The 22535-nt window shown below is 41.8% G+C and overlaps 1 protein-coding gene across 3 annotated transcripts in view; it reads left to right on the top strand.

The window, feature by feature from the left end:
• zbtb16a (zinc finger and BTB domain containing 16a) overlaps positions 1-21911 on the top strand; it is a 218597-nt gene extending 196686 nt beyond the window's left edge. For 2 of the 3 annotated variants that reach the window (XM_049593059.1, XM_049593060.1), the window contains exons 6-7: positions 7624-7794; positions 14569-21911. In XM_049593059.1, coding sequence (XP_049449016.1) covers positions 7624-7794; positions 14569-14798 — 401 coding nt within the window. In that variant the 3' untranslated portion in view covers positions 14799-21911. The remainder of the gene's footprint in view (positions 1-7623; positions 7795-14568) is intronic. The other variant, XM_049593061.1, reaches the window with a different exon arrangement.
• The last annotated feature ends 624 nt before the right edge of the window (positions 21912-22535 follow it).

The raw sequence follows: 22535 nt of genomic DNA, 5'->3' as shown, positions 1-22535 counted from the left end.
CCGAGTATTCACCCCTGATTTTAAGTAATTAGCATCATAACTAAATTTGATCTGATTCGGCCACCTGTTGAACCGTCTGCAAAGTTTTCATGCACAGATTTTGCACTCAGCTTCACCCAAACGTATCCAAAAAATATTCTGCCACTTTTCCTGGACTTTAACCAGCCGTTATAGCATTAAGAATAGATGGAAGAAAACGCCGGAGCTGAAAAGTTGATCCAGTTAAATTACCGTAATGATGGCGTTTCAAGTTCAGAGTCCATACAGTAGTCTTTAGCACAAAGTCATGCGTTTCCACAGGAAACTGGAGTCAATTTTGGCGAGAATTCCCCCGTAAATACCAAGATCTCAATTCCGAGTATTCACCCCCTAATTTTAATGGACAGAGTGTGGCTGCTCACCCGCCGTAGAAAGCTTTCTAGATAAAGCTCAGTTATTGGTTGAATCACCCCTCTGTTGTATCGAATGACAACAGAAAGCAGCAAAAAGCACTTTTATGGACATTCATTACGTGTGCTTCATTTTACCTGTCTGCCGGCTTATCTTTTGAAAGCAGCCTTGCTGGTGCGGGCTCTGACACTGGATCACCATTTAGGACGAGGAAGGAGAGGAGAGAGAAAAAAAACGGATTTAATGGTGTTTATTTCAGCATCTTAATCATGCCATCTCTCCCGCTCTCCCTCGCTGCGTCTTTCTTCTCATTTTCCTCCCTCCACCTGCAGTTTCATCACCTTCCCTTCACATGCCAGGATATTACACACAGCTCCATGTTGCCTCTTTATTTTGTTTGTATATCTTTATTGCATGTATGTACTCTTCAGTATAGGTTCGCACGCGCTAACGCACAATGTGGGCTTATAACAGTGGCAGTCATGGCAGCTGTGCTATTCCCCTTCCCTAACACCCCTCACACAGACACACACACTCTCTCTTTACAGACCAGGCCTTCATTAATATTCCGTTGTTGTGCACTGTCTGTGTGTAAGTGTCTGTGTGTGTGTTTTTTTTAAAACCCGGAGCCAATTTGCTGTCTGCTGTGGCGGGGTGTTTTGTGTTCGCAGCTGTATTTGATAGTGCTACAGCCAGAGAGAGAGGCAGAGAGAGGACTGAATTGAATTTAGAGGGAGAGAGAATGAGCCAGTTCTGGTCCTGGCAGTGATGGAGCCCGGTGATTTACAGCCTCTTACCGTATATAATGAACACGCCCCGGGTGCCCATGGGCACAGGCACCCTCAGCAGGCCTTTGGGGTGTCAAAGGAGGTGATAGGGAGGAGGGGGTGTAAATATAGAGGTGGCGAGGAGGGGGTGGAGGGGGTCAGGAGACGCAGGTGGTGATGCTCGGGGGCACCCAAGGGTCCACTCACCATGCTGTGGTTCCACCTCACTGTGCTGAGTCCTCATCTGCGGCCTCCCCGCCATGTGGTCACACCAGAGAGAAAGAAAACAGATAGGATGGAGAGAAGGCAAGGAAAGAAAGAAGGAAGGAAGGAGAGAGGAAGTGATAGTGGCAGATTTGGGATGGACAGAGGACGTGTCCCCATTATTTTTCAGCCCCCGTGAGAATATCCTGACAAAATGAAGTCCTGTCTGGCCCTTTACATCCTCACAATGTGATTATAGAATTGTGTCTGATTTATTTAAAGCTCTGCAGTGCAACTTTGCACTTTGGCGTCCCCGAGTGGTTACAGCTGATAACATGCATGATATGAATCCCGGGTATAAACAGGATGCTGGAGCCTTGACAGCAGCCACTCTGCATTTTATTCCACTCTGTTCTTTTATGCCTCAGCTGACACCAGACATGCATCTGCACTCTTTTACTGTGTGGGTCTGCATATTATTTTCTCAATTAAAAATAGAATATTACTGTATAATATGCAGTCTATTTATTCAAGATGGTAGGTTTTGTTTCAGCATTGGGGGCGAGACATATGAAACAGGATATTTGGGGTCCTCTGCCAGAAAATTTGAGCATCAGATACATAATTTCCTGCATTCTGGTGAATGTTTATGCACCAAATTGTGCAATTTCTGCATTTAATTATGATGTCAATGTCTTTAATTTAAAAAAAAAAAAAAAACAAAGAAGAAAAACCTTCTGCCACTTAAGTGTTTTTATTGTGGGTGACAAATGCAAATATTTTAAATATTAAGAGGGACATATCCCTTGCATCCACCTTTTTTGTATTTTTAGTACCCATAAGAAGCCAGAGTGCATAAAAAGCATCACAATAAAGCTTGTTAATAAAAAAAGTGCCAGTGGAGGATCCCCGCACCCCCTGACAGGATCCAAGCTAAGCCTCCGTCCTAAAATCCTAGAAACACCCCTGTGTATATCTATGGGGCTCCTGCAACTGGCCCCTGCCTCCTGTCATTTTGCAAAAGTGGCCCCAAAGCAAAGCATGTTGAGTGTCCCTGCTCTGCACCGACAACTGCAGCATCTAGTTTTTGAAGGGTTCAAAGGGGGCTGCGACATGGAGATTTTAATCTAAACTCATAATCTAACAAAACGTCAATACTTAAATAAATAAATAAATAGTCTTTGGGCCCTGACACACCAAGCCAATGGTCCGCTGATGGTCAATGATGGGTCATTGTGAATGTCTGTCGCACTAGTCTTTGCAGTGTGTCCTGCACCATTGGCACTAGTCGGCCCTTGTTGGCTGATTCAACATGTTGAATTGGTGTCAAAGTGAGTTGAGCCCAAAAGCAAAAGAAATCACTCTGATTGGCAGTTCAGCCATGGATGTATTCAGCCAGCGGTTTGCAACTCGTCCAGCCACAAGGTCCAGATTTGTCCTCAGTCATTAGTTCAAGGTCCAAACAGTTTAATATATTCAACGTTATACTTGCGTTTGGCCATGTCGTCAAGCTAGTTTGCTGTCTCTGCTAAGTATCGATATGTTATTTACTCATTCTACAGCAGGAAACGACACTTCAAAATAAAAGCTCTGTGCCAGAAATTCACTGTTCTTCAAAATAAGGTGTGTTATTTTTACAAACTTGTCACATTAGCGAATCACTTGCGGTCCATTAAGAAAAGACCCGCAACCCACTTTTTGACTGTGGCCCACCAGGTGGGAAACGTGTTAAGAGACCTTGATACAGCACTGACAGCAGGGCTCAGTTCATTTCTATAAAAGTTGCTCAGTGGCACATGGAGCCAAAATTACTCCATGTCCGTGGTATGAAATTACACAGATGTTTAGCACTGCCTCCACATTATTAGGCCCACATAGGGCAAGCGCATTTGAGACTAACAGCAGCCAAACAACTGACTTCCGGTTTAGCGCTCCGCTAACTTTAATGAGGGCAAAATAATTAAGCCCATTTCTCGTTGCAGACTTTTCAAATGTTATCACACCATATGGATTAAATCTTGACAGTGGAACAAGTCATTTCGCGGGGGTTGTGTCACTCAAAAAAATGTATTCACTGATTAAAAGACATGTCTTTCCAAATTTTAGTAAATGGAAAAAGGTGTTTTTGGGCTGCAGGGCATCACGTGACGGACCCCAGAAATTGTAGTACCACTGTTTGGCCACTACAAAAATTGGCTGCAAAGCCCAGCACGCTTGGGGGTGTGAGTCAAGCTCAGCGCACAAGAAGAGAAACGGAAGTGAGAAAAGCAAACAAACAGTTAAAGTCAAGAGGGCATGAGATTGAAGCAAAAGTGTTCCATCGGGCAAGACTATGTTTTTATCCTTTGAGCTTTTTAGTAGAAGGGGTTTGGAATTATTTGTATAAATATCCTTTGTTTTTTCAACATCAGCTTGTGTTGTTAACACGTTAACTGGCTTACCAGTGTCTTGAATCAGTCTGGTCAGTCTTCTGGTTTCCTTTTTTGAATGACGAATACAGACTACTGTCATCTGCTGGTATGGAGAGTTATTTCCTCTCATGCATGCGCAGAGCATACGTGCTAGTTGGCCATTGGCTTTAGTCTTTGCAGCGTGTTCAGGTGCAACTTTTTGGCCAAGGCACAGCCAACAGTCAGCCTTCATCACCACTAGTTCTTTGATGTTGGTTTGGTGAGTCAGGGCCTTTAAAATTAAAAGACTCACAACCACAGAAGCTGAGAGTTCAGGTGGGTTGAACTCCCACACTAATACCAAATGGCTTCCTAAAATTTAGGATTTAGAGCAGTAATGTCAAAATGAAGTGAAGTACAAGACAAATCAGGGCTTCAGAGAATCTGCAAAGAAATCCATGAGACATATCAATGTGATTAGATCAATATGAATAATTTTTATCAGTTGTTTCAAGTCTGTGCAAGTTGGTTTTAGTAGTATTCTGAAATTAACCAAAAAAGAGGTCAGAAGTATAAATATTTTGCAGTAAATGTTCTGATGCATAAACACTGTTATTTCTTATGTAAGACACCTTGTCTTGAAACATGAAAGACAGTAAGCTCATTCCTACTAATTCAAGATTTTTGATGATGTTCTCTAACAGCAGACGTTAACGCAGCAACAGGACATTAAGCGTAAATAACCCTCCATAGGCCTCCTCTGAGTATTAGCATCCCACTCGCTGGTCTGATCGGAGGCCCTAATTAAAGGCAGGTGAATCCGAGCTCAATTATTATTCTTGCAGCGTTGTGCGAGCCCACCGAGCTCCGTGATGGATTGTGATCTCTGCTGTAGTTGAAACGCTAGAAAGAGCACAATGTCTTACAGCGGGAGCCACTGATAACTTCACGCAGACAAATAAAGACTGTCACTTTTATTGATTTTTATCCAGCCCCCACCGCCGCCGCCATATACACACACATCCCCTGCTCCATCCCTGTCTCAGCTTTAACCCTCCTCCACACCCTGCACACCTCCACCCCCCCCCCCACCCCCACCCATCAAAGCTTCCCTTTAATGGGAAGGCGTCCAACATCACAAGGCACAGAAAACGTTTCTTCCATGAAAGTATAGCACGCCAAAAATGTGATCAGCATTTAAGGAGTTTCAATCTCTCATCCCTCTTTCATCCCTCTGTCTATCTAAGCTCCTAAATAAACCAAATAAACACATTCATACTGTATAGACAGGCATAAAATCTTAAATAAAATATGCAGGATGGAAGTGAAATTGTCTCTTAACAGCAGGGCAGCAGCAGCAGCACATAACGAGAAATGCAATTTATTCCCTGGCACGTTGCTGCTCGGACAGGCAGATAATGAAAGGCATAGGTCATTGATGGTGACTTAAACCTGCAGCGGTGGAGTGAAATACATTAATAAATATCCACAACATTACTTGGCTGGAGAGTGTAACCCGCGGGGGGGTGGGGGAGGGGAGCAAATGACGCAAGGAGCAGCTCCTCATCAAACACGGGAATACAATTAGTCTTTGGACTGCTGGTGAGAGCCTCCTGCAAATCATAATATCCCTGATCATTGACATCTGAATATCCATTACAGCTGCCCTGTGGGGACCTGTGCTCCGGCAGCGCGGGGACGAGAATATGATGCCTGTTGTCATTTTACATTTCTGAAGGCACACATTCTGTACATCCACTGCCAGCCTGCTGTCTAAAATAAGTCTAATGTCTCAGAATGTAAATGTGTGGCTGTGTAAATAAAAGGTGAGAATACATTTACCTGGTGTGAAAGGATTAGACAGAGGAGCCATGAATAGAAACAGACAGCTGTCAGTGAGGTGATACACTGACGGTAAAGGTATGGAAAGGCAGATAGAGATATTTTAATGTACAACTTCATTTTCACTTTCAGCTCTTTTATTTAAGCAAAGGTTACCTTAAATCAGGCGTGTCAAACATACAGCCTGCAGGCCAGAATTGGCCCGCCAAAGAGTCCAATCCAGTCCACTCGTACCCCTTTTCCACCAACATGGAAAGTCCCTAATTTTGAACCTTTCATAGCCAAACTATGGCCCGCAGGCACAATTCTTAATGGCTTGCAGCAAATTTTAGAAATTAAATTATACCTTGAGCTTACTGCAATCAAAATTTACCTCAGTAAACACGGCGGCAGAGCAAAAGAGACAGAAGATATAGAAATGTTTTTTGTAATATTTGGACACGATAAACTACTGTAATGTCAACTTTGCTACTACTACTATTTTTTAGTGGTGTTGTGTCGTGATTTTGATAGAAAATGAATTTTCTGTGGCAAATGGGCAATCTGGGGTCTCATTTATGAGAAACTTGACTCATGTTTACAAACATTTTGGAGATGGAAAATTAGCGATGCAGTTGGTGAGGCACAAGCCTGATTGTAGAAATTGTCAAATATTTAAAAAAAAATAATAATTAATACTTTAAAAATAAATCTGAATGAAAACTGAATCAGATTTAAGTCATAATATTTCAAGAAAAAAAATCTACCTGCCTAATAGTCCGGTGTGTATATTGCTATGCTGATATGGTATGACAGACCGTCTAACAAACACAGACGCTCGTTAGAGACTCTCTTCGGAAGAGGCAAAGTTTTTGTGGCAGTGTGCAGCTCTTCATCGAAGGTGGCACACCGAAACTAACTGAAAAAACACTTTCAATCAGATATAACACGTGATTGATGGTTATTGAAAAACAAAATGCACTGTCCCTTACACTGAATCAATATGAGATGCGATTTTTATACAGAGTTGTTAGAATGAGGATAATGCAAACGAGTGCGCTCTATTGGTGGCGACCCTACTGTCCATATGTAAACCTATGCCCTTGGCGTGCAGTCAGAGACAGACTGAACTCTGCAGGATTTGGAGTGTAGTTCAGAGAGATGGATGACAACTCATTGTTCTTTTAGAGCAAGATGGTGATCCAAATTAGGAACATGAAACCCAACAGTGCATTCATGAAATCCCAAAACCTACACCGCTGTGTCAACAGCAGCGCCCTTTTCCTGACTCCCACATACAAAATTTGAACCAAAACAGATCGAGGATGGTGACTGGCTGCCACTACAAAAATGTACTTAAACCCCTTTATTCCTGACAGCCTTCATAAAAGTCTTGATTCGTTGGATCAAAGGCAAGACTATTTGTATGTAACGCCTTTTAACAATAGGTCAACTCAAAGTGATTTACATGAGACAAAAAGGCATTAGAAATCAAATAAATTGGAGAAAAGATATATATTCACATAAAGACGACAGTCAGGTTATCCATTAATGCATTGTGAGACCGGTGGACTGTTCAATGGTACATCTCATGGCCAGTGAACAGCCATGACAGGCTAGAATTATTCCACACAAAGCAAAATAACAGTGCAGGTGATTTATAGAGGAGACAAAAGACGGGTTACATTGGTCCGCTGGTAAGTGGGTATCCACTAGAGGATAAACACCTATTGTTCTGGCTTTGTGCATAAACCCACCAAAATAATCTGACAAAACATTCAGTAATGTTGCTCCCTTTAGGTGTCACACCTGTATGCTTGAATATTTCTGGGTGGTGTGAACCATCCAGCCACAGTCTGACTGCTGTTACCAACCATAAACATAAAAGACTATAGTTTGTCACGACTTCATGTTAAAGATTTGTATTTGTAAGTAAATGTGAGAAAAGCTTCATGTTTTTGGCCTCAGGAAGTCGTTGCACCGTTGCCTTTTCACAACAAGATCTTGTCTGCAGACAAAGTAAACTTTGCTTGTGTTTCTCCACATTTCAGCAGGGGACCATCCATTTGAGTGCGAGTTCTGCGGGAGCTGCTTCCGAGATGAGAGCACGCTGAAGGGCCACAAACGCATCCACACCGGGGAGAAGCCCTATGAATGTAACGGCTGTGGGAAGAAGTTCAGCCTCAAGCACCAGCTGGAAACCCACTACCGTGTGCACACAGGTACTGCGATCAAAAATAAAGTCAGGCCGACAAAGAGGCTGTTTGTTGTTTGAAGAGAAAATCGCGGCACTTCTTGATGTTGATGATCAAAGGATTGAGTAGTGTTTATGATCTTACGGGGAGTTGTGTGCTGGAACTATTTCTTGATTTACAACAGTTTATCCTTCTGCCCAGAGCATCTTGTGCAGCATCTCAAATGATAGCACGGGTTGCCAGACATGGTCAGTGAGGTTTTAGTCTTTGTGCAGGCATGATGGTACCAAACCTGGCAACCTCACTGTGACTAAGATGCTGCTTTTGTTTGACATAATATAGTTTCACTGCATACCTCTAAAACAACAATCTGTACTGGACAGAGACAGGCTAGCTGTTTCCCCTTGCTTCCAGTCTTTACGCTAAGCTAAGCTAAGCTAAGCTAACGGCTGTCTTCTTAAGCGTGACTTATACTTGTGCAGCAGACCTTACGCCGTATCCTACACCCTTGTGAGCATTTATACTTGTGCGGGGGTTTGTCCGTGTCACTCTCCAGTTACACCTCCAAAACACTAGGTGGCGGTGGAGGTTTCTGTGAAGTGCTGTAAAGTTTAGTGGATTCAAATTACATTCACATTAAATACACATTAAACACACATTGAACATGGCTTCAAAAGTTCAAACACAAATACACAAATCAGTTTCACTATAACTCGCAGCATTCACAGACAAACACTTGACTTTATCTGGACACATTTTCCCCACAAATACAACATGCTAACATTATTAGCACAAGCCTATGGCATTTTAGGTGGACATATCAGGCTACGACGTAGGTTATGGCGTAGGCTTTATGTTGACGCAGAGCCTACGCTGTAGGTATGGCATCGATTCAAAGTAGAAGTACAAATTCCGCCTTGGACAGTGTCTCAAATCACATACTTCAGTTAGTACACTTCAATGTAGTATACTATGTACACTATGTACTTCTTCCGTGGTGCACTAATTTCAATACAGTAGTGTTGTCGCAAATCGTGCACTGCTGTTTTGCACTCATTGGAAGTGACAACAGCTTCTTTTGTTTCTACTGCCTCTTCTTCTTCTTCATCTTTTTAAACGGCGAATAGCAAATTGCTGGTTGAGCATTAGCGCCAACATTTGACGGCTGACCTCCGCCCACACATAAACCAAAGTTATGCTCCAATGTCAGCGCTGATTAAAATGTGCCACTGTAGCTCAGAGCAAGTTAGCTAGCTAGAGAATACTAACGTTAGCTAGCAAGCTAACATTAGCACTCACATTATTGTTTGTGGTACCAAAGCATTACAGATCCAACAAACATTACTGACTGCTTCAATTTGACAATAATATAATAAAATAATAATATATATAGAATATTTGTACTTTACTTATTTGTACACACTCAGCTTTTGGACCCTTCTGAGTGTTGTCAATAGTCGATACCTGTTGTCATTTTCAGTCATAACTGTTATGTTTATAGATAGTTAAACACGGTGGTCCGACCTATCTGAAGTGTCTGCTGAACTTATTTTATGTACTTTGTTGCTTTGTTTTCATCTTCGATAATAACCATGTAAAATAATCTATATCTGTAAGTGTACGCTGTTTTTGAATATTCGCTCCACTTTAACCAACAGAGGCAGCAGTAGACCAACAGCTCTGTGTTCTGCTATGTAAATAAGCGATTTTGTTACGGCTTCACTTATCTGTCAGAAAAGACATTGTGATTTGGTCTAAATTAATGTTTTGGATGTTATATTGCACAATTTTGTTATCTACCTACAGCCAAAATACAGCTATGTATGTGTTCAGATTGGTACAATAACATGTCATTCCTTTCTGCCACTTCTAATCTGATATGAGAGCAACATTATATCTGATTGCCCTTCATTAAAAGAAAATGGTGAAACATATTGATGCAGCTTTTGGTGCCTGTTAAAGGACTCTGCTGTAGGAAACCCAAGTTGCGAGGCACAGACCAGACCAGATGAATATCTTTGTTGCTGCGATACAGTAGATGAATGTCTCAGAAGACTTTGTATTGATCCCAGTATATTTAGAGCCCCATAAAGATGTTGACACAGTGATAAGCTGGGTGCCCTGGAGAATGAGTGCATGCCACGTAGCAGACTGAGTGAGGATATCACGAGTGCTCACCAGGATGGCACACAGCCAAGGCTTTATGCTTCCTCACCATCTCTTTTTCTCTAACACACACACTTGCAGCAGCAGCAGCAGCAGCAGCACCCTCCCATCTCCCATTCAATAAGCCAGCTGTTAAGCCACACTATCAAGGCAGCCTGTCCAATAATTGGCTCCCCCCCGTCCACCCTTTCCCCTTTTGTGTGGGGGAGGGGGCTTTGCGTTAAGCCGGAGAGCAACAGCAGATAACAAGAGCAAGTGACAAGCTCACAGTCAAAGGCCACCTCGCACAAAAGGGAGCTGCTTGATGAATCATCGACATTGGCAACCTAACCCCCCCGCCGCCCCCGTCTCTCCACACATCCCAAATGCCAATGGCTGATCAATACCTGGGCCCCATTTGCAATTCATTATTAGCTGGTTATTTGAGGCGACCCTGTTTACAGTCTGGTTATCAATATCAACATAATGCAGGTGTCCACACTGCTGCAGGGTAACACATGACGACCCGCAGCACTGTATTTATGCTCATTGGCTGAATGGCGGCATAACCCAGCCCCGATGGAGGTCAAGGTTACCGGGGCTCCAAGAGGACAGACAGAACGAGCAGTGGAGGCGTGAGGCTGCCCGTTTTGCCAGCGCACATGTGCGAGGCTCCAGCTGAAAGGTGACAGCGAGCGTTGGGCTAGATCACATCCGACAGCTCATTTCAAATGCCATTGGTAAAGGTCAGCATTTACATGTCTAATTTGCGTCTGCCGGCTTGAGCGCTGGTGGATTATTCCCTGCCATCACTCAAATCATTAGCACATTTAGGATGGCCGCCGTTGCTGAATTGAAATGTGCTTCTTGAATATAGCAGCCCCCACAGCAAGAAAGCAGCGCGGCACTTTGATTTATGACACCTTTAGGAGTTCTCCATGGCAGGAGCTATATTTTGTGTAATGCACTAAAGTGATTAAATGTGGTTTATAAAGGAAATACCAGCCATTTAAACATTTCTGGAAGTTTAGCCTGTTTAGATTATGTCTTTAGTTCTTCTCTCAATAACTCTCGTTTGCTGTGACTCAGTTCTTATTCGAACCATCACTTCTGTTAGTTATGATAACATTATACTCACCAAAGTATCAGTGAGACCTTAAAACATGTTGAAATTGTACAATAATGTCCAACAGGGCAAGAACCACAAGCACACTAACTTAAGAAACGTACAGCTTTTCCGAAATCCTTTAGCAGTCAGACAGGAGTCAGGTTAATTTCCAGGGCTGGTGCCTGCGGTTATTCCACAGGCTAGTTAATAACATGTCGGGCAGGAAATCCAAAGTGTGGGATCATTTTGAGAAGGTGAAGGACGAACCCAAGGTGATATGTAAACTCATCTTCACTGGTTGACTACAAACATGACGTATCATCTGAAACATGGAAGTAGCTACATGCCCATTAGCCCACAGCGTCATTAACAGGCGGCTCGCTCAGTGTGTGACGTGCACTTGTAGATAAAATACAGGCCTATATTAATGAAGGTTCATTAGTACGCTTTTGTATTTCTCTGTAATGTAGCACAGTGTTAACAATGTTACTGATACCATTCTTTCTCACACCTTCAACTCAAACCATTGTGTTGCCCCGCCCAAAACATATAACAATTGAATTAATATCCTATACATACATGCAACAAGTCGACTAATGGCCCTAAATGACAACTACTTGTCAACAAGGAAAATTCTCAGTCGGGGGCAGCCATCATTACACAGCTGAGCCTTCATCATTTGTGTGTATGCATAGTCTGAGTTGGTCTAAATTTGTTTGCAGAGTAAGGTAAGGTAAGAAAATATTAATGAATCCCAGTTTTGTACTATAATATTCATACATGTAGTGTAAGCACAGATTAATGCATGTGCACTGTTTGTGATTGAGGCCCAATAATACCACTTGGAATGCAAGGAGGTTGTCTATTTCCACTTTAATAAGCAAAAGTAAGTTATTCTCTGCATGCTCTTAAAAACCTCTGCTGCCACATTCAATTGAAACACATTCAATGGAATAGCAAGACATTTCTTTTTCATTCTCCTCTGTTGCACGGCAGGATGTGAAAAAGGCCTTGCACGGTTCCAATATCCCAATACAGTGGGGTCTTTTCAATAAAGGCAGTAATGAGAATTGATAACACCTGAACACTAAGGATTTATACCCTCAACCACAAGAATAATTAGCAGATCATTTGTTAGCCGCTAGAGGGACAGGACTGTGTTGATTCTGTCTCTCAGAAGTGAACAAACTCTGCTACTGTACGTTAAAGCTTTTATTCCTCTTTTCTCTTTTTGAGTCGTACCAATTATCAGGGGCAGTTGGAATGACTTAAAAGAGTTGGTGTGGTCTTTTACTGCTGCACACTGCTGTTCTAGAGACAGTTGGGATTTCACTCCGGGGTTTTGGCTTGTCACTTACTGTGCGCAGAGTCCAATTATCATAACAGCACCAGAATTTCTTGTGGGCCAACAGGGTGAGATCTGTGGTCTCTAAATTAGTGGTGATGGGACGTTCTTCTCTCCTGAAGCCCTGACAAGGAGACTTTTTTTTTTTTTTTCTCCTCACACAACAGGTTTCATATGCTGCAGTCTGCAGTTTCATTACACTGTGGATCTTGATTTTTGTAGCTTTGGCCAGAATCCGTATAACTAATAAAGCTTAAAGTTGATTGCAGCGATCACTAAAAAGATTACCCCCAGTTTTCTTTGACAAAGAAAAGAAAGATGTACCATACTTACCAGAGGTGAATTTGTGAATCCCAGGGTAGCAAAGGAATAGCCCACCTTACTCTGTCTTACTCTGCCTCTGATTGGCTTACCCGGACATTCTTACCCATACCAACCCAACCCAGTCTCACTCTGAAATCTGGCGCTTGGGCATGGACTTGCGACATCAGACACCACCAAAAAAACCTGTCCTTAAATGTCGGCATGATACATGGCCAGTCATTGGTATCATTTAACAGTGCTTTGCAGCATCAGGGAAAACGGAACAGGTCAAGAACGAAAGTTAAGGCGCCGAAAGTCCAAGAAGAGCGGGTAGGAGGAGTGGTGGATGGGTCCAAGAAACACCGATTTTCACGTGGGAGGCCGATGTTGGCATCTCGTAAGATTCTAAAGCCAAACCCTGTTCTTTTTATTGCCTAAACCCAACCATGTGCATTGGTTGTTGAAGGGGGAAAAAATGTCAAGAAGTGTAGAGTGACATAAACGATACATTTCCGGTAAAAATGGAAGTGTATTTTGAAAAAGGGCAATGCATGTAACAGGCAGAATTTGACACGGCGTCCCAAAATTTCAGAATACCTTGCATGTCATAACAACCTGGAAAGTCCATGACCAAATGTCGATATGTGACAAGGTCAGAGTGAGGATGTGTTGACCAACCCCTCTCTATCGAATCCAACCAACGAAGGCAACAAGTGCTAGCCAATCAAGGGAAGTGTAGGGCAGTTCATTCCTTCGCTATCCGAGGATTTGCAAATTTGCTTACCATAGTTGTGCGCACAGTTTTTCTGTGCACTCGCACACTCGCACTTGCAGTTTTACCTCCAGATAAAGTGGTGTAGATAATCATGTAATCATGGCCAAAACTACAAAATAAGAGCCAGGTTGTAATGACACTGCAGTGGCCACAGCAATTTGGCTATCAAGGCATAGAAGATCCCCACATTGGCATTTTATGCAAACAATCAGAGATGGGCACCAATGCCTCAAAAAGTATCTTGTTACAAATATCTGCTCATCAAATATGTCAAAATAAAATTCAAAGTACTGGTATGAGACAAACTGATAAAATCACATATTCGGCATTTAGTAGCCTCAGTGTGAATCTGACTTTAACCCTCCGCAAATTAAGCAGTGTGAATGAAGCAAATAGTGCAATTTCTCATTCTACGTTTATTTGTGAGAGTTTAGAAATATGAACTTCAACCAATTTGCGCTGCAATAGTCAATCAGCATTGAGATCCTGCAGGGACATATGATATGGAGAACTTACAGGCAGACGTTCATTCATGAATTCAGCATTTTCACGCACATATGACGCAAGTTATTCATGCATATGAAACGATTCAAACTCATGCATGCATTCAAACTCACACAAGTAACAGGACGCGAAAATTGGCATCGCATTTGGTGTTTTTTGTGCAGTGGAAAAACGACTTTGCTTGAGAATAAAAACACATATTAAATAATGTATTGTAAGAATTGAAATACACAGATGCATGCTCTAATGGCATTTTGTTACAAATTACATCTTTTTTTCTGTCCAACAAAATACAAATCCCAAAATACTCAAAATTAGATAACATTTAATTTAATTGAAATACTGCCCATCTCTGCAAACAATGATATGCCATTGCTGGTACAGGCCTTCACAAAGGTGCTCTGACTTTATTGGTATTGGTGGAGATAAGTGAATTACATGTCTTATATGAATTACAAGTGAAATGCATCCTTTCCTTTTCTTTGCTTTGATTCCAGTATCCAGTGCATTTATTTCCTGATTAACAGGCACATCACGGCTCAACAAGCACATAACACTGTCACTGAATTGCACTTTGGCTGACATAATTGTTGTCTTCAACCCCACCCTTATCATCCTTAGGTGAGAAGCCATTCGAGTGCAAGCTGTGCCACCAGCGATCCAGGGACTACTCGGCCATGATCAAGCACCTGCGCACCCACAACGGCGCCTCGCCCTACCAATGCACCATCTGCCTGGAGTACTGCCCCAGCCTGTCAGCCATGCAGAAGCACATGAAAGGCCACAAGCCCGAAGACATCCCGCCAGACTGGCGCATAGAGAAGACCTACCTGTACCTCTGCTATGTCTGAGGCCGGGAGAGCGAATGAAGAGAGGGAGGGTACGTGTGAGGGTAGGGGGCAGGGGTTGAGAGGTAAGGGGAATGTAATTCAGCGGATAGGAGGCTGTGGTGGAGTGTTGACGATGTAGGAACGTCAACGGCAAGAGACTCGAAAGCAAGAGGGTTTGTTTTCTCTTTTTACTTTTCATGCAAAGGTGGCGGCGACCAGCGGGGTAAAAGGGTGGTGATTGTGGGACAGAAGTGCTAAGGAGAGAAAGACTTGGACACGGAGAGAGATTCTCCACCATAGTTCGGATTCACCGGGTCATTCACTACATCTGCAACTGTGTTATTGTTTCAGGTCATTTCATGCAGCGCCATACAGCGAGCGAGCTGCAAGGAAGTGACTTTTTGGATGCTGCTGCGATTGAGAAAGCAGATTCTCAAGGGCTATCTGAACCTGCACATCCTTGCCATCACTCCATTTTGAGTTCTTTTACTTTCCAAACGGAGGAAAGGCTTTTTTTTTGTTTGTTTTACTTTGGTATTGGTTTGTTTACATTTGCATTGCTTAGTCATACTAGTTTGGATTACATGAGCAATATGTGAATATGAGCAGCAGTTTAGGCCCCCATTTAATCATGTCATGGGTTGCTTTCCAAGTATTGAGGAACTGCTGGCTTTCAGAAGCCAAAACCCTTCTTGTCATGGTAGTTATCTTGTTAGGAGAATTGAGATGTTATTTTCAACAGTTTTCAACTTATCAAGAAGCATTTGAAGAGCTTGAGTGAACTGCTTCAGGTGAGCAAGCTCCTAATTCTTCCCATCCCTAACAGGAGATGTATCTGTTTTGCAAACTTGTGTCATTTCTGCCTGTGCATTAGACACAGATCTTCCCAATTTTCTGCCAGTACCATACCCAGATCCTTTGGATCCCAGCAGTGGCAGTGAGATAGCCCCTGAGAATCAGCAGCGGAGCGGAGCCGGTGGGCATATGCAGTACATGAAACAGTTGAACTGGATGAATGGGAGCACTAAAATACTGCAAACCAAGCATCTGTTTGGTTGTTTGGGTGGGGGGGGGGGGAGGGGCGGAGAAGATGCTAGTGCTGCTTTTTTTTGTTGGAAGTCTCCCCAGTTTTCTCAGTTGTCTTCCTGGTCCTGCATCTCTGTCGGATGAGGGCTGGAGAAGGTCGAGTCACCACTGGCCACCCGTGGTTCTCCGCAGAGAGCCAACTTGTGTCACTTTTTTCATCTTGTATTTTTTTAGCTCTGCATCGTACAGCAGTTTATCATGGCTTGATTGCACAGGTAAAAAACAAATTACGACAACAGTCTCTGTTTGATGTCTGCAAGTTATATATTTTTTCATTAAATCATAACTCGCTATCACAGTATGCCACATTAAACCCTGCATATCCACCTACTCAGCAATAGATAACTGGACTGCTTTTATCCATGTACATTTAACCAGATTACTATCATTATCTCACACTAATGATGAACTACACAAACTGACACATAAGCAGTTAACACTTGTACGCCACAATAGATCTGTCCATTCACCACAGTGATGGAAAACAAAATGGGAAAAGGCTGCTTTCCGTGGGAGTCCTGTGACTTCGACTGCTCGTTGTGAATGTTGAAGAAGTGCTGGGAATGCCTTAGCTGCAACCCTGTTGTCAAACGTGGTGTGGCAGGTTAAAGACTGTTATATGGCATCAAAACATGAATGTGAAAGACTGTGAGCCGGGTTCTTACTAGGCTGTCGTCAGATACACAGCAGGTCAATGCTGCCTTTCACTGGAAGTCAGAAACCTGTAACTCCCAGCTTGGAGGTGGTTTTTAGTCTCCATGCCTTGGTTCAGACTTTCTTCATCAGAATACTATACTCTTCATGCAACAGCTCGTGCGTTAGCTAGCTAGCTAGCAGCTCTAAATGCTATTTTACATTTGAAATAGATATATGTAATCATTCACCACCAGGTGTTATGATAAATGGGATAAAATGTTCTTGATGAAAGGGCTTTAACAGATTGCACATCAGGGCCTTGAGGTCATGTGATCTTCAAATTCAAACTTTAGTGAACATTGAAGCAAGGCTGGATTACTAACAAAGGTTACGATATTGTAACCCTAGTTCTGTTAGCACAGGGTCTGCCCTCGACTGGACTCAAAGGGTAATGTTCTCCTCTAATCATGAGCAGACATTCATCCACTGAAATCTGGGTAAATGTAACCAGCTAATCAGAATGTGCCTTCTCAAATATGTGTAGAGCCTACAACATGTATAGGAGGCTAGTGACCATGTTCTAACAGCAAGCGAGCATCTGACTATCGCACCACATCGCGTTACATCGTACGTTTTCAGTCCATACTGGATCTGCTAAGTATGTGTGTGGTCTCAGAGTAACCACTAAAAGGATGGTCAAACACGTGCTGTCTTACTATTCATATTCATACCAGTATTATCATGGGTAATTATATCATTGTTGTATACATACTATATCATACCACCACCTGCACTTTGTAAAACAAGCTAGCTTGCTAGCAAGCTCTGCTGAGCCACACAATACATGCCAGAAACATTCAGCTCGGTGGTGATGTCCCTCCAGCCAGATGCCAACTTATTTAGGTTTTTGTTGTGTTATCTAGATGATACCTCCTCATTTCAACCTTGTGAATCTGCTGTTCCTCATCCATTGCAGCGTTTTCAACACAAGCGAAAATGGCAAATGGAAATGTGGCATCCAACAAATGTTTTGTTCAATGCGGTGTGCCACATTGCACTGCTTTTGGGGCAGTCCAATAGGTAATAAGTGGGCTGATGGGCCAGATTGTTCACATTGCTCCATTTTGGCCCCACATGGGTTATGTTACCTGGGTACCAAGTGGGTATGGGCCCAAAATGGGGATCTTATCTGGGGCCCACTTGGGTAAACCCATCCATGTTGGCAATGGGTGTGGGGCCAATATAAAATAATGTGGACAATCCGTCATACAGCTCCTATATACATTGTGGGCACCGCATGTATTCGTTTAGGCACGTTCTGATTAGATGGCACATTTATGCAGATTTCAGTGGGCGAATACGTGGAGAAGAGTATTACCTATTGAGTCCAGTAGAGGGCGGAGCCTGTGTGAGGTTGAACTGGGCAAAACAGGAGAGGGCCCCCAGTCCATCAGGGGCCACAGAAGCCTTTTTGTCTGAGAGTGTGCACCACTGGAGAAGTAGCAACTGAAATAAGGATCTAAAGGTGGGTCCTGCGTTATCTGAGGCTCCTTACCTGTAGTTATATCACAAATAGTGTTTAAATGGTACATATTTGCATTTCAGTTACCACTGTGGTCATGTTAAAAGTAACATGTAGCATTTACAGTGTATGTTGCGATGCTGACATGACCACAACTCTGCGTACAGCACAAACTGAAAAACTTGTTTTGTTGAGAGGGAGGTGGGAATTTCCGATTTTCTGACGTCTCTGAAATGCAGCATTAAACTTGTAGGACTACAGCCACAGGTATTATGGGTGAACCTAAGGCTTTAATGAGCATCACTGCACGTCACAGCGTTACCGGGTTGATCACATATCCAAATGGCCGGTGGAAAAAAAAAAAAGGGGGAAATCACTGATAGGACGAGACACTGCCCAGCAGCTTAGGGGGCGACCAGTAAGACGACAGAATAAATCAACTCTTTCTCTGTGGTTTTGTCCCTGCGCTTCGTCTCTCTCGTCTCCTGTTGTTGTTGTTGTTGTTATTATTGACCTTGAGTTTGATCTCAACACATCGTACTTGAATTACCTCGTTTTGTGACCTCATGTTGCTTGTGTATTTTAATTTTCCCTTTTGTTTCATTTGTACACTTTTTCGTGTGTTCATGAGTGTGTGTCAGAAAGACGCATTGCACGACGTGATGACGCAATGCGTACGCAGAAAAATTAAGTGCCACGGTGAAGAGATTTTTTTTGTTTTTCTAATGTTGTGTATTTCTTTGTGCATTACTTGTTACCAAACTTGGTATTATTAACCCCGCTTGTTAAAGAGCCGGAAGGTTTGGTCATTTGTTATAAAAGCTACCTCTAAGTTGTTCCATTATTTTTGGCAAAAGCACATTTTTTTGTGTTTGTGTTTTGCATTATTTCATCATTGCTACTTCATCTCATGCTTTTTTTTTCAAAAGTTGATTTATGATTGTCTGTTTTTAAGCAAAATGTATATAAAAGCGTAAGAGATAACAAAAGTAGAGGTTGATAGGATTTGGAAAGTCATTCAAATGGACGTTTATTCTTCTCTTATAGTCTCCCCCTGCACCTCCAACCACAGAAGAGCAGAGAAAAGAAAAAGCAATTTTGAAGCCTTAAGTGATGAGTAAGAGGGATGTGGCAGATAAGAGGAAGTACTATTGCTTTTTAAGAGGGTTTAAAAACAAGAATTAAAACTTGAAAATATGTGAATAGAAGTGTAGTTTTGTAATGTGAAAAAAAAGGAAGGTTCATCAAAAAAAACAAAAAACAAAAAACGCTGAACCGCCCAGGACAGGTCATATTTGCAGTGATGCAGAGTGCGTTGGACAATTGGAACTGCAAGTGGTAATCAACACAAGAAAAGAAAAAAAAAAAGAAAAACCAGAAGGTTAAAAATAGAGATTCTCTCGGCTGACAAGCTCCTCTTGAGAAATGAGCGTATTCCTGAACAAGAGCCAACAGAGGCAATTTGATATATAAAAATTGTGATATTTTTGTATTCAGTGTCAGTCCTTTTTCCATTTGTGGAGGGTTACAGCAGGGCACAAATATTTGTATTTCTTTTTTTTTTTTTTTTACCTGTTTTTTTTTCTCTCTCTGGGTGTGAATCATTTTTGCCTTGCTCCTCTTTGATATTGTTGGACAAAAAAACATGTGTGTGAACATATTGTAATAATAAGTGTTGCTTTCTGGATGTCAATTGCATTGTAGGTGAAGGACTAAATCTATCCGCCACAAATTTTACGAGTGTGTGTGTATGTGACGAAAAAAAAAAAAGGTTAAAAAAAAAAAAGATAAAATACGGGATGGCAGAAGGGCGCTGCCAAACCGACCAATTAGTACTTGTCATTCACAATTTTTCAATCAAACTTGACTGTCGACATGTCTTTTGTTTTTGTATTTGAAAAAAAAAAAAAAAGAAGAAGGGATGGCACGTCCCGTGGTGTCTTGCCATTTTATTCTCAAACACTGTGAGCTGAGGGGCTTTTTCACCCTCATATAATATCCACCCACTATAATACGCAGTCACGGCTCAGTCTGAACCTCCACAATGCAAGACCTGATCAGTCACATTATTCCTATCATCGTCCTCTGAATGTTTTCTACTTTTTCGTGCGGGTGAAAGAGTGCGTAAAAGAGTGTGTAACTATGTTGCGTGCGTGCGTGTGTGTGTATTAGTGGAAAAATGCACTAATCAGATCAGATACAAAATAAAATGATACTCTATGCCACTTTTTTTCTCTATGTTGGAAAAAAATATATATATACATTGGCATCGATATAGTTCTTCCCTCAGTGTTCCTCCGATGTTTCTGTACTATTTGTGCCTAAAAATGGAATTTGTTCAACAAAAATATCCATCTATATCTGCTTAGTTTCCGTATTTTCAGAAGAAAATAAAAATGGTGTCTCCAGCACCCTAGGGATGTCATGACGCTCGCAAATGACCTGATTTTTTTTTGTTGTTGTTTTTTAATCCTGAATAGAGCAGGGTGTCTTTTTCAAGGACTGCAATAAACCCTTAATGCTATTGAAATAGCAACTGGGATTCTGCATTCACTTCTTTTCTTTGTGATTGGCACCCAAAAGCATTTATTTAGCGCCACAAAACAAAGCGTAGGGAGAATTTACTGGAATCCAGACAGAGACTGTCGGGACAAAATCTGCTCCATGAAATTGTTTTTTTGTTTTTTATTCTGCAGGCAAATTAAGCCCCAAGTCTCCGCTCAGATCGTCTTTTTTTTTTTTTTGTCCTCCTCTCTTTTTTTGTCAGCAACAGGTTTGCTGATGAGAACTTTATATTGCTCTTGAAAAATATAAGACTAAAAACCTCCATTTGGGTAGGTTGGCACTAGGGTATTCCCCTTCTGCTTTGCTTCAGTTTTTAAGTACTTTTTCTTTTCTACAAAATGCATTTAGAAGGGGATGTTAAAATTCGTCAGAGAGGAATCATGGCATCCCTGGAGCTGGCACTCTGTGTTTTGGTGTGGTGTTTCTAGAACAAAGTAGCCATTTCATGCAGTGTTGCAATGCATGTGCCATCGAGGTCTAGACTAAAAACTGTTTTGAGTAACAAAGCACCAAGACATTGTATTTTTTTATATTAGCACTGAGGACCAATTGCCCTGTCGGACCAAGCATAACAAAGCTTTTTATGTAACAAAGCTTTTCTCTCTCTCTGTCTTTCCCTGGCTTGTCTGTGCTACTTCTCTCCTCCATTGTTGTGACAGCACAAGTGCCAGTCAAGTTGCTCTGTATTAAGAAAATAGTGTTTTTATTATGATTTGAATTGTTATAGTTTTTGTCTACCTCAGCACCTAATCTTAGCCTAATCTTAGAAGGTGCCCAATTATTATTTTTTATTTTCTTTATTTTGTTCTCTTACTGTTGTCAGTTGTATGATTTTTTGAAAAATTTGCATTAGAGCTTTGCAAAGGTCCTTTGTCTTTTCCAGCGACAACGTGCTATTTTTTTCCGTGGCAGTACGTTTCCTGTTGAGCTGTGCCACCAATCTATAGCCACCGTCTGTTGATATAGAGGTTGTTCTTTTTTGTTTTCTTTCCATGTAGAATCAGACACCTCTCTTTGTAACATTTCAGTGTTCTCTGATGGAGTGTGAAAAAAAAAATAAAAAGGAAAAATAAAAGATTTAATGCTGCAGGTTCTCTTCTCCATGTTGTCACTAAAGTCAATGTTGTGCCTTTGATAGTGAAAATATAAAGAATATTTCTTTCTTTTTTTACATCCTACTAACAGTAGATTGTTTTTTGTAGTGGAATTTTTTTGTATTTTTATTTATGAGTCTCATAATAAAAATCAAATCATGATGTTCAGTTGTATACTTTCAATCTGCGGTTAGAAAAAAATAAAAAATGGTCTTCATGTTGTCTGTCTTAGCCCTCTTTCTGGCTCGCTACTTGTTTCCTGAATTCTTTACAGGACAGAAGGTGACAGTAGGATCTAACCTAAAATAATCCTTTTGTAGCTGTGTGTGTGTTTCATCTGCTCTCTGCAGTACTATTCTTACTACTTTAAAAATATTCACTCACAGGCCACTTTATTAGGTACACCTTGCTTGTACCAGGTTGGACCCCTTTTGCCTTTAGAACTGCTTTCATTTTTCGTGGTTTAAGGTGCTGGAAACATTTCTCAGAGCTTTTCCTCCATATCGACAGATTTGTCAGTTGCACATCCATGATGAGAATCTCCCGTTCCACCAAATCCCAAAGGTGCTCTATTGGACTGCGTGCAACAGGACTCACGTATCTGTGCTCTAGGTGCCATTTTTCCCGGAATGCTCTTGAACTCCTCAAGTTGAAAATACTTCAACTCGGGGCATAAAAACACTCCATGTCATCTCTTGATTTGAGTGGCGGGCCTTCTGTGGTGGTCACAACAAGTTTACAGTTGGTAAATAATGGAGAAGAAACTGGTGGTAGCGGTTGCTGGATACCCAGAGCTGTACGGCCTGACGACAGACAGCAGGTTGTCAAACTGCCCCTGAGTCATCCTAAAATATG

This window comes from Epinephelus fuscoguttatus, linkage group LG12, assembly GCF_011397635.1.
Source record: "Epinephelus fuscoguttatus linkage group LG12, E.fuscoguttatus.final_Chr_v1".
Taxonomy (NCBI): Eukaryota; Metazoa; Chordata; class Actinopteri; order Perciformes; family Serranidae; genus Epinephelus; species Epinephelus fuscoguttatus.
This window is presented reverse-complemented; position numbering and strand designations above follow the sequence as displayed.